General features: G+C 39.8%; 1 protein-coding gene across 9 annotated transcripts in view; it reads right to left on the bottom strand.

The window, feature by feature from the left end:
* Positions 1-286: 286 nt before the first annotated feature.
* LOC119838990 (serine/threonine-protein kinase 10) overlaps positions 287-13600 on the bottom strand; it is a 49870-nt gene continuing 36556 nt past the window's right edge. For 8 of the 9 annotated variants that reach the window (XM_038365151.1, XM_038365152.1, XM_038365153.1 and 5 more), the window contains 9 exons: positions 13061-13153; positions 12042-12144; positions 11426-11583; positions 10747-11158; positions 10120-10274; positions 9446-9614; positions 8576-8671; positions 7938-8081; positions 3737-6730 (listed from right to left, as the gene is read on the bottom strand). In XM_038365151.1, the coding sequence (XP_038221079.1) occupies positions 5906-6730; positions 7938-8081; positions 8576-8671; positions 9446-9614; positions 10120-10274; positions 10747-11158; positions 11426-11583; positions 12042-12144; positions 13061-13153 (2155 nt within the window). In that variant the 3' untranslated portion in view covers positions 3737-5905. Of the gene's footprint in view, positions 2706-3736; positions 6731-7937; positions 8082-8575; positions 8672-9445; positions 9615-10119; positions 10275-10746; positions 11159-11425; positions 11584-12041; positions 12145-13060; positions 13154-13600 lie in introns of those variants that run through there. The other variant, XM_038365158.1, reaches the window with a different exon arrangement.

Here is a 13600-nt window from a genome sequence, read left to right as displayed (position 1 = left end):
AGATTCTATGGAAGAATCGGTCCAACGCTTTGAAAAATTCACATGATACTTGCAAATTGACTGCCAGTTGGTTACTTTTACTTAATGAATTTGCAGATTTTCAATGGTGAAAGAATTGTTGAAATCTGTTCAGTGGGTTTTGCGTGAAAACGTTACAAACATACGTTAAAAAAATCTCCATATAAAATTAATGTAGACAAAATTGGTAAATTGTATACCTTACAGTAACGATATTATTATAACAGCTCTAATATAATTCGACTGGGTGGTAAATAAAACAACGAAGTACAAATTAAGGTCTTTATATCTCAAAAAGTTGTAACAATAATTTATTTTACTGCATATAGACAAAATATAATAAAATTAACATTAAAAATGGCTATGGCTATATTGTTACAACTAAAAATAATTACGTCTCGAATACTGCGGTAATCTCAAACATGGACTCGATACACTACATAATTTACACATTACAAACAAACAAAAAAAAATTATTTTATAACAGTCTTGCTAGACTTGGCGCGTTTCTATGTGTGCATGTATCTACTTATTATTACAATATATAACAGTGAACAGGCTCCTAGCATAGTTCGGCGAACACATACGAAGTTATCGCTGCATTGACACCAAGTTTGACAGCTTTGACAGCTGTCAAACTTGGTGTCAATCCAAACGTCAAACCCGATTCGGCCCAGCGCAACATCGTATATGCTGCGGCTACAATAAAATATATTATCGTTCTAAACGTTAACTGCGATATGTTACACAGAAAAAATAAACATCATTTCTTAAGATATGTTTTGTACATATGACGGTGTAAGCGTATTGATGGGAGGTTAATGGCCGGAAGGTCGAGACGGTTAGCGAGAGTGCGGATTGAATCGTCGATACGAATATTGAAATGTACCATAGTATATAAATTCATAAAGTCCAGTTACTAATACGTATTTTAATACTAAAAATATATAACCACACCCGTATTTTCCGGGCTGAATAGAAGGAAAATATTCAATCAGTTAATGTGATTATAATGCGGACAATGTGCTACAATAATATTAATGAAATTATAGATATAACTGACTCTAAAACTTTTTTTAATATCGTCACCGTGTTAACAGTTCAAGAATGTGCGAGAATAACAAATCTTATGCTAAAACACATGTAACTGATCTTTCACAGACATATATTTCTCTTATTTTTACTTTTTGTAATAGATAAAACTATCCTCATTTTATTGAGAAAACAACAAATAATCAGTGAACATCATGGAATAAGCATAAACAATAAAACGAGTGCAATCAGAAGGTTAAAAAATCGTTGTCAAATCTAGGAAGTCATAGACAAGTCGGAGACTAGGCGTATAGTTCTGAAATTTTCGTCTTTGGTTAACCTATAGATTAAAAAATTGAAAAAAAAAAGTATTATACTTTAATTAAATACGAAATATAAGTAAAACGAAAACGAAGAACGTCACCAAAGCTTAGGGTCTCTAAATTAAGTAGGCACGTGTTAAGATATTAAAAATACGTAAATACTGTACATGAAAAAATATTTTTTTTTTCCACCTATATCTATCTACACGTCAGACGGCTGACTATTCGAACTCCATTCGTATGTACAAATATACATCACACTTACAAAAATTTTGACTCCCTTATCCGCATCCACTATTCTATTTAATCTATGGAATATCTCGTAAAAATTACCAAATATAAAAAAGACAGACCCGTCAATAATTCGAAGTTTGAAAACGCCCTCAGCGGGAACACATTAGGCCTAAATGTTTTTTTTTTCATCTTCATTATCTAGCTACAACATACGACGAAAAAGCACCCCATGGTGTTAAAAGCAGTCTCAGACAAGCACCGCGGTTAGTCAATTCCTATCAAATCCTATACCTAAATCTCGCCTAGACCTAATCATTCACACAATATGCCTATGCGGTGCACGCAATTTACCAAAACACCCCGAATTTTAAGTAGCCATTACTGGTAAACATCATTATTTGGCACTTCTCATTTAAAAAACAACACAACAATCGCCAATTTGACAGATATATCATCTGTGCTGCATATAAATTCCGAGTACAATTCCTAATTTAAAATTTTCAGTGACTTGTGTATTTTTAAAGTTAAATTTTTCAACATACAGTACATTATACTTTGAATACGTCCCCGTTTATTTGAGCTGGAAATATTCAACTACAAAGCGTCGAACGATGATGTCGTTACACCAAAGCCGCAGACGGGAAATCAAGTGGAGAGAAAACCTCGAAAAAGAGCAATGAAATAGTTCCCTAACAGTGATACACATTAAGATAATTATGAGATTGCGAAAACAATAAATACACAATATGTTATTAACCTCGTATAAACTACCAACTACTACGTGTCACATAATCTAAAACAATTAGCGATAAAGAACACAATAGTACTCTTTTACATTCTACTCGCGTTCGTGATTAGTAGAGAAAGAGAATCGAATGTCATTTATGCACGGCTTCAGTTTGGTGGCGATTTTGAATTTGACAGCTGTCAGATGACCGCTGACAGCTGTCACTCGTAGTGGCTCGACGTGAGGCTCGTCCGGGACGAGTGCAGCGCCGAGCTGTGCTGCGGCATGCTCGACGTGGGAAGCGGGAGGCGGGCGTTCTCCGCGAGCCGCTCCTGCTCCTCCAGCTGAGCTGCGAACTCGTCGTCCAGAGCCTGACGTAGCGGATAAAAAAAAAAAGATAAATATACCGCTGCGCGTGTACAAAAAAAATCAACAAATAAAGTGCAATAAAAAAAATAATGTTTCAATTTTGAATTTACATTATAGCTCCAAGATTTATTATCCCGAATGCATACAGATGTGACCAGAAAATTTTCAGCGAAATTTTAAACCGCACAGAGTGGCATTATCAACTACAAACTAAGTGCATAATAATTAAAAATGAACATACCATGCGTCCAGAAGTTTATGGCATATGGCTTTCCATGCGTGTGTCTTGCATCGAAATATATCACAACCATGCAAATATTTACAAGTCATGCTAGCATTGACCGAATATCACAGTCATTATTTGTCAAACTCTCGATCGATCTAAACCATCGACACCAAAAGGGGCGTTTTGCGATTCATTTCTTCTTATTTAATAAAAAAAATGAGTAAAAAAAAAAATGAGTAATTCCTTTTTCAAATTTGAAATCCCCTTTTGGTGTGGACATAAACATGCTCGATATTTAAAAACATTTCATATGTACAATGTCAAAAGCATGACAGCAAGATTAGAAGATAAATTTTAGTTTTTTTTTTCTACTGAAAGCATGTTTCTTTTTAATAAATATTAGTTGTTGATGTTTTATGTCGTTACTACAATGTTAAATGATAAGTTTTATTTACGGGATCTTAAGATTTTCACATAATCATCAGTGTTGCCAATATTCAATGATAAATAAGAGAAAAAAATTAACATGGGCATACTTCATCATCGGGTCAGTAATCATGATCTCATTAATTAATATAAACAACAAAACGAAGTATATTTCTGCGATAAAAAACAAGCATTCACAACTCGAAAGTATTGATAAACAATCTGAAATTTTATAAGTAGCGCTTTTAAAAATAAGCCCAATTAATACACTCTTCAGTTGTTATCTTTTCAATTTTTGCATAATCCTAACCCTCTTATATGAGAATAAAAATTACATACAGGGCATCCACCACCGAATAAATAAAAAATAAAGCAAAAAGATATATTAAAAACGTAACATTTTTATTTACATATCGAATTTGTTAACATGCCAAGCGATGTGGGTCCTCACTCCGATTTAACACTACGAAAGAGACAGCGCTATCGGCACGAGCGAGATAGAAGACAACGTTGTCTTCACACATGCCCATAGACATAAGAAGTCTTAGAGGGTACGATGTCTATATAGACCAATTTATATAGACACAAGGCCAGTTCGGTGCTTGGATAACAACATCTCCACGATAAATTAAGAAAAGAAAAGAAAATGATACTTGTCTGTAATTTTTATAGAAATTAACAAATAAAAAACCTATGGAATAACATCACATTACAAATGACGATGCGTGTTTAAATATTACTAATAGTTTCAGACTTTAGGCATTTTAAATCGGATCTAGATCTCGCACATAGCGTATTATATTATTATCAAATAGCAAATAAAATCAATAGAATTTAGAAGTTATCCACACGCCAAATTGGCCTAGTCAGTATAGCTCTAAGACCCCTAGTAGTACCACGCTGTTACTTAAAATTTATAGGCACAATGGATAAATAATATACATTGTTAATTATATTATCATATTATTTTATTAATTATACGACTAATGTTAATAAATATGGACCTAATCGTTAGTTATTGCCGATTCGTAAAGCTCTATTATCATATTATCATATTAACATAGGCAAGAAACATGAAACAAAAAAAATAAATAAGTTACACGGTAAAAAATCTATTCCTGGCACAAACACTATTTGTATGTATGTATGTATGTATGTGTGTAAGCTAGCCATTAACATTGTGACATTCCAAACCGTACTAATTAAGAATAATATTCTAATGTAACCCGTGCCAATGAATAATCGATAAAAAAGTGCCATAATCGATGATTTATTGACTCGGTTCATATAAGACATGTTTAAAACGGTTAGATTAAATATACTGTGAAAATGTTACGAACAGGCACTTCGATATTTGAATGCTATAGAAAGAGATGGCACTATGTATAATAGACGTATTTTATCTCTTTCAAACATCGTTTCAAGAACGTTCACATTACCGATTCGCGTCTTAACGATCCATTTTATTTTTCATAATCGAACCGTCAGACAAAACAAATCGATATTTTAAAAAGGAGCATAAATCCCGGTATTTTTAAACATTTATTTACACCTTTGAATAGGACAAGAGAAAAAATATAAAAAAAAAAATTATAGAATAGCGATACGATATCATATTTTTATGCCGGCGAGAAATCAAGCGAATCTAAACTAATAACAAGGTAACATTCTATTATCTAATTTAAATATTTTACTAGACTTTATATAGTCTAATAGAAAAAATATGCTCGTAATAAAGGACTAGGTATAATTTTAGCAAAATACACAAGAAATATTATCTATACAAAAGATTAACATGCTTACTTAAATAACAAATTTAATTATCCTTTTAAATAGCATAAAACCACATTTGATTGGCTTTCGTAAAATTTCTTAAAACAGTCGTCAACTCTTGGCCCGTTTTACTGTTTTACTGGAATGTTTATATATCGACTTAAGATAACTTCTATGTTCTACACTAAAATTATTAATAAATAATAATACAGAGTTATTCTACGTCATAAAAGGGCTGAAATATAACTATGAAAATTTTACTAATCAATTTAAACAGGGATTTTAGCACTTTTAGCACTCCGCTAAAGTTGACCCAAACAAAAGAATCTAGAAAAATATTTCCGGAAATAGAAATTCTAGGAATCGTGTAAAACAAGCTCATAATCCTAAAACTATGGCAAATATACTATACACTAGCAAATTTTAAACAATCGAAATGGAAGCGTCACGGAAGAATATTGCAAGAAATTGCGTGGCACGTTAGTGATAATTATCGTATTTATTATAATATATAAACTCTTTTAAAAAAAATTATACAAATCTCTCGCTAAACTGAACACGAAACACTTTTACAATTTATAAAACATCCGTTTTTTGCCATGCAAAATCGAGAAAAACTCACGACTTCCTGGAAAATAGCACAATCAGTTTTCGAACCTGAATAAATTAATAAATACAAAACTTTCATTTGCGACCGGACTAAATAAATCACTCTTTAAATCTCACTAAATCGATACCAAAAGACCATATATTTTTACGCTAGACACCGAAACCATATCAGGCAACAGAGTCCGGTGGGCTCCTCCCCTTATCCTTGGCCACCGTTTTCAAATTCAACGTGGACAGTTGGCTAACGGGGACGTTCGGGGCATTCGAGTAGCTGTTCGATCCCCGCACGGGTCCCCATCTACTGAAGTGCCTCTCATCGTCGCTGCCCTTCGAGCTGACGCTGGCCACACTCCTTTCGTCGTATCTCCCCTCCAACGACGGCATGTCTATCACGACCGCTTCCATGGACACGTCCTGCTTCAGGCTCTGCTGCGAGACGCTCCTCCTCATGGCCTCATGACCTTCACTGTTCACCTGCTTGAACAGATGCTCGCTGAGGCTTTGCCGGTTCAGCTTCTTGTCCACGGGCCTCGCGCGGGTCAATCCCTTCGATTCCTCGTCTATTCTGGACACCTCCCTCGGTATGTCCGCGTACGCCATGATCGGCTGCTGATTAGTGAACACCGAGAAGCCCGAGATCTTCTCCGACACGAGTTTCAAATTGGACGTGGAGCCGAATTTCTGCGCTTTACTCAATTTGCCCCGTTTCGCCGTATTCGTCGCGCTGGACGCGGCCGACTTGGTCAACCTGTTCGGGCTGGAACTCCTGCGCTCCAGGTCCGGTGTGTTCGCGGTCGTCAGAGCTAGATTCAGGCTAGTCCTAGACCTGGACAGGGATCCAATGAACGAGTTCCGCTGGTGGTACGACGAGAGTATGTGCTGGAGCACGTTTTGCGGCCAGGGCACGTCTAGGTACACCCGCCTGTCCGGTATTGCGATGCCGAATTTCTTTTCGTGATCGTCCAGCTGTTTTTCGAAGGTCTCAATCAGTTTCTGGGTGGAAAATTTAACTTGTTTTAGTGCAGCGCTTCGCGCGGACGGCACAGACACACTCGCACACGCGGACAGTTGAAATTTGTTTAGAGAATTTTGCTATTGATTCTCTTTCTTTAAAGAACTAAATAAAAACTAAAATTCAATATCTACATTCGAAAAACAAATTTCAACACGTTCTAACAGACACACGCATACGTACCGAACGTCACATTTTCTCCAACTACCCTCCTATACAAGAAATTGAATACATACACATGATATGATAAAGTAGGTAGTATCGTCATAAAGCTCATGCCACACCACCACCAAGCGACACCGAACATGCGAGCATGCGTAAATACAGCTATAGGCGTTGCATCATGTCTTTGCCCCCGTTTGAGGGGGGGTTTACTTTTTTTATTATTTAACCAAAAGGTACATAGATTTAGACATATTGCAAGCCATATAATAACACAACACAATGTATGTTACATTCATTTACAGACATTCCGGTATCAGTCAATTTGTCAGTTTGAGTAAACTGTAGAGTCAATATCCATTCCCCCCGTCCCCCCGTCCCCCGTCCCCAACGCTTTTCAATTATCAAACACTAATTAATACAAAACTGAAGAGTTTGTTTGGACGCGCTAATCTCGGGTACTGCGGATGCGATTTGAAAAATTCTTTCAGCGTTACGTAGTCCATTTATGGCGCTAGACAACCTGTGTGTGCTCTAAGACGTCACGGTAGCCCTCCCTGTATTGTCAGTTTGAGAAGTTAATATCAGAGACACGTCACTGCGAAATGAAATTGCATCTCCGAGTGATGGTCTATCCTTTTAGACTTCATGTCACTTCTTTTAAGTCAAACTATAACTGAAACGCATCACTGGGATGTTAATTTAGAAAGAGACAGTGCTATAAGTTCTATCTATCAATCTATCTCACAGCGGTATAATGACAGTTTTAACGCTTCATGGTCACCTACTATTGTCAAGTCAGTTTACCTCAGCGTTACTGGACGTAACGTCAGCAACGTCAGGTGGCTCCACCCACCACGACGTCTCACAGCAGGAATGTTTATATCTTTTTTCCACACCCAAGTTCCTGCTTTAGGCCCCCCCGCCCCCTCCCCCCTCGGGTAATTTTTAATATTTCATCATATTTCTCATTTCCCTTTCTAACGATCCTCCCATTGCACAAGTTAAGTCCCCCCCCCCGCGCACCTGCTTCCTGTCGCCGAGCGTGGCGCGCCAGTCGCGCAGCTCGGCCGCGTAGCGCTCCTCGATCGCCTTCATCTTGTTCCCCTCGTGGTTCATCAGCGCCTTGCGCTTCTCGTTCTGGTACTGCTCGAGCTCGCGGAGCAGCGCCTGGTTGTATCGTATAGTTATATTATTATAATAGCTTATATATTGTGATATATGCTTAATTATATTAAATATAGCTCCCTACGGAAAACCAGCAATAGCACCTGAAAAAACACCATATTGCTGTTTCGTTCGGTGAGCGGGTAAGCTGGAAGCCCGTATCGTTTTACCTTCCTCTCGTTCCTTAAAATGTGGCATATTTTTATGGATGACCCCTAATTAACCATCATCTACGCACATTTCTATACTAATTCAGATAAACGAAATTTATTCAATCCTTCCAATTGATACTAATATCATAAAGCCGAAGAAGTCGCTTATTTGTTTGAAAGCGCTAATCTCAACCACTACTGGTCCGATTTGAAAAATTCTTTTAGTGTTCGATAGCCCATTTATTAGAGGAAATATACCGGTCACATTTGAACCGCGGTCGAAGCAACGGCTGGCAGCTAGTCGAGCAAATAGCCCCGAGTATATTTATATAGGCGTGCACTCACCTCCCCGGCTGCCTTCAGCTCCTCCCTCGCCTTGGCGTGTTTGGTCGCGAGCCGCTGCTGCTCGGCGCGGTAGCGGCGCTTCTCGTTCTCTTGGAACTGAAAACAGCAAATTCGGAAACTCAGAACATTTTCGTATTCAATTGAAGAAAGAAAGAAAGAAAGAAAATACGTTTATTATGACACATACAGGTAAATATAACAAGGTAAGTATTATACTTAAAATATACATGTGCCTTAATTAGGCCCGCCACTCAGCGTACTAACACTGATTTTCAGTGGATGCCTTATTGACAGCGGATGTGTTCATGCTCGAACTATTAAATTTATGAATATTTTGTAAAATGGACTTCTCATGGAAGATTTAGACTTTTGAATCTTCGTAACATAGACCCGCCGCCCGGATATCAAGATTCAGCGTGATTCACGGACAAACAGGCAAACAAAAAAACTTTTACATTTATAATATTATTAGTGTGATATTTATCAAGTTTCTATATTATTATGTATTATATCGACTGTTCTATAGACGCACAGTGGAAACGGCTGGACTGATCGGGCTGAAGTTGATATGCAGGTAGCCACTATGATGATGGCGTACACCAAGAAAGGATTTTGATAAATTCGACCCTAATTAAGATAACGTCTTGGATGAAAATTCGTACCATGAAAATTTATTCTGAAGACGCGTGCATAGCTGCGGGTAACTAACTGCTAGTTAGATAGTAGGGCAGCAGTTATTTATAACAAAAAACTAAATCAAATTCAAATTGGTAGAATTCAGCAATTTCAAATGCGTATGCGTCTGTCTGCTGTTGCGGGTGCGTCTGCCTGCCCACGCCCACGCCCACGCCCACACCCACGGCCACTCACCTTCTTGAGCCGCTCGCGCTCGTCGTCGTGCGGGTGCGCGTTGCCGATGCGCAGCGACTCGCGGAACATCATCTCGCGCGCCTTCTGCTCGGCGCGGATCCGCTTCGGCAGCGAGCGCTTCTCCAGCGCCTGGCACTTGGCGAGCTCCTCCTCCTTGCGCTGGTTCTTCCTGGAGCGCGATAACGCAAACAATTTATGTTAACAAGCCATAGAAACCAAGAAGGAGAGAGAGAGAGAGAGAGAGAGAAAGAGGCTCGAGCGGAAACGCTTTAATTTAGTCTAAAGCGCAAATTCCCACAATACAAAACCAAACGAATCGTGTGACTACGCTCTAATGTCTAAAGAGAAAATTCCGATATGCTAATTCGGTTAGAATTCATGCCCATTTTAAACAAATAAAAGAGCTCTAACTTAGTGCAGTCGTCCAGAAAATAAAGCGTATTGTAGTGTGTTTGTTTTTAATTCGGTTTCCCAAATTAGAACTACATCTAACACTAAACTGCCTAAGTTAAAACTAGTTCAGCTCCAACGAAAAACAACTGTAAAACAGTTATAATTTACCTTTTGATTTAGTATTGATACCTCATCTAATCTCATATTGACGTATGCCTATTGAATAAATAACAATTTCCATTAAAACAAGCGGTTCCGGCTCGAAGGACCAGCCAGCTCACCTCTTAATCTGCTCCAGCTCCTTGTCGTGCCGCACGAGCATCTGGTGGCGGCGCAGCAGGAACTCGTCCTTGAGCTGCCGCTTGGCGAGCTGGTGCCGCTCGTGGATCTGCTTCTCCTCCAGCTCCCACAGGGCGGCCTCGCGCGTGCGCATTATCTGTTGCGGTCAAACTTCGTAAGTACAATGGCACGGACGATACATAGCTATATTCGGGGTTCTACAGCTGCTTAGAAGCGTTTTTAAAATTTTTTAATAAAAAAAAAATAGGGTTATGGAAATACTCCAGCGCGTCAGATTTTGTTATATTATAAAATATACATTAATCATACGATTTAGATGGTAATTATTAATTATGGCTAATATTAAATGCTCAAACTTTCTGAAGGTACTTACCAATAGGTAAGGTACCTTCCCTTATATGAATCTGACGTGCTCGAATCCCAAGATCTCTTCTTGAGGAGCCCCCGCTACTATCGTAGACAGTGAAGTTGGTTTTATCACGCAACCCGTTCTCACTGCTACAGGTGGGGTCGCAAGTGAGGCTCGTGCACAATGGCGCCTGGTCCTACAGTTGTAGATGGAGCGGGTAGAACGGTCTCCCTGGTGTAAGGGTGGTGGCAGCGGGTACCTGGTGGCGCTGCTGCAGGTGCTGGCGGTCGGCGAGCGCCTGCCGCTCGCGGTGCGCGGCGTGCACGCGGCGCAGCACCGCGTCGGCGCCGTCGGCGAGCGCCGCGACGAAGGCCCGCTCGCGCGCCGCGTGCTCGGCGTCGAGGCGGGCGCGGCGCGCGCGGTACGCGTCCTTGCGCCGCTCCTTGGCCACCAGCTCCACCTCCTGCTTGAGCAGCCGCAGCTCCTGCTTGAGGCCGTCGCGGAAGTGGCGCAGGTCCCGCTCGTGGTCGGCGCGCAGGCGCTTGGCGTGCGCGCGCAGCTCGCCCTCCAGCTGCTGCTCGGCGCGCTCGGCCGCCGCCCGCTGCGCGCGCGCCAGCGTCTCCAGGTCCGCCTCGTGCGCGCGGCACAGCGACGCCAGCTCCGCCTCGAACCTGCCCGCGCCGCGACCGACATTATTCTCACTGCCGTTTATTTTAGTAAACAAGCCCTCGACGAGGCTCCAAATTTTTCAAAACATTATGCACATCGCGACCCACATCTCGCCACTTCACTTTCTTCTACTCCAATATCATCGGAAAATAGATCCATAACCCGACCCATTTACATAACTATACCACCAACCCCATTCCCATCCTGAAAACATCTGCCTATACGCTATCAGCCATCAATGCCAGATATCCTGGTCCGGCTCCACCCACCTCTTGTCCTGCTGCTCGCGCAGCTGCTGCTCCTTCGCGTTCAGGTCCTGGAACTGCTTCTGCTCCTGCTTCTGCAGCATCTTGATCTCGCGCAGCTCCTGCTTGCGCAGCGCGTGGTCGTCCCACGTGCGGCCGCTCTCCTCGTCGCCCCATATCACCTGCGAATTGAACATTATACATACATTCTTATAATGTAAATAATATAACAAACTTAATTGCGAAAATATATTGATAGCAATATTTACTCTTGGAAAATATTGAGAAATATAGCAGCATACTATCAAAAATTTGCTAAAAAATTTTAACTAGAAATCTTGAATTTCAAATGCTTCATAAATTTGAAATTTTTAAGGAATGTGAAAAAATCCCATTTCTAAAGCATTTGAATGCTATTAAAACAAAATGAAATCAATTTAAATAATGTTTCGTATTGCTTGAGATAATTCTCAATCATCCCTTGGGCAGATGAATCCGTAAGAGTAGAAGAGATTCGAGTGCTGAGTGAAATTATGGTTTGGCGAAGAGACACGGGTTCGAATCCCGCCTCGTGATTGATTTGTTTTATTATTTTTATTTTTTCTAATTTTCTTGCCTTTTAACTAATGTCAAATGTTACCTTGGAGGTGGTGGTGGTGACCACAACGCCGTCGATCTCGAATTTTCTCGTGCGCTTGCGCGTCTTCTTCTTAAGATTCGCCATGTGGATGTCTTCCTTCGACCTTTAATTAAAATTTCAATAAGCTTACTGCATACACTTATGACGATAATTTTAGCTTAGTTTATTTTCATGTGTTTGATTTTACGCGTGACGTGTATCATACGTTTAGAAATTAATGACTTTTTAATCAATTTATTTATTATCTTAAGTCACCCCGTGACCACGCTCGCTGTAAAGTGTTCGAAACGTCGGGTTGAATAATGTTATCACGTTTAATCAAACATAAGCCTTTCATTCAAACTTTTAGTTTTTTACGAAGAATTTAATGCATTAAGGTACGTTATATTATGAATATAGAATATATGTAATGTAATGAGTTCGCCTGTTTGTCTATCCGGACACACAAAGTTTGTGAGGATGGATGGATGTATGGATGTATGGATGGATGTATGTATGGATGGATGGATGGATGGATGGATGGATGGATGGATGGATGGATGGATGGATGGATGGATGGATGGATGGATGGATGGATGGATGGATGGATGAATGGATGAATGGATGGATGGATGTATGTGTGTTACTCTTTCACGCAAAAACTACTGAACCGATTGCAATTAAATTTGACAGCTGGACAACTGGAATAACACATAGGCAACATTATTTAACTTTTGACTTATGCGGGTGAAACCGCAGGGTACAGCTCGTTTCAACCGCGTAAGTCCGTATCCCGTAGGAATATCGGGATAAAAGTCGCCTTTGTGCTATTCCACTTGTCCAGCTGTCTACGTATCAAATATCATTGCAATCGGTTCAGTAGTTTTTTCGAGAGAGAGAGAAGCCGAGAAGAACAAACACACACATCCTTACAAACTTTCGCATTTATGATATTGGTAGGATTATAGTAGAAAGGATTACCGAGGTCAAAATAAAAAAAAAAGACGTGTGTTTTGTGTGTGAAGAAAATTCCGACCAACCTCTGTATCCTGTTGGCGTTCTCCTGCGGTTTCCGCCGCAGCACCACTTCCGGCTCGCCGTTCTCCTCTATGCTCTGACTGTCTTTGTTCACCCTGAAATTTTTTTCACCTTTTTACGTACAGTTTCAGTGAAAAAGGAGATTATATATACATTAATTTATGGCAGTTATTAAAATAAAGAAAACAACAATTCAGATTTACACACGATAGAAGTGAAACTTCAGTAAATCGACAATAGAATGAGATGAATATTTTTTTTTTATTTTTTTTTATGTTATAGCGGACAGCTGAGCTGGTGGTTCGCCTGATGTAAAGCGATCACCACCGCCCATAAACATTCGCAAAGGTTAGTACCTCTGTGAATGCGCTGCCCGCTTTTATGGGGTAAGGGAAAAGGAAAGGATTAATGACTGGAGAGAAGGAATGGACTAGGACGGGTGAGGAAAAGGAAACGGAATATACATAAAATATAAAATAGTATGTATATTTCTGTCTTATTCTTTGCCGGCTTCGTTCTACACATTTTTGTATTTGTGTCTC

Source organism: Zerene cesonia, unplaced genomic scaffold, assembly GCF_012273895.1.
Source record: "Zerene cesonia ecotype Mississippi unplaced genomic scaffold, Zerene_cesonia_1.1 Zces_u007, whole genome shotgun sequence".
Classification (NCBI taxonomy): Eukaryota; Metazoa; Arthropoda; class Insecta; order Lepidoptera; family Pieridae; genus Zerene; species Zerene cesonia.
The sequence above is the reverse complement of the archived record's forward strand: the minus strand, read 5'-3'. Positions and strand labels throughout refer to the sequence as shown.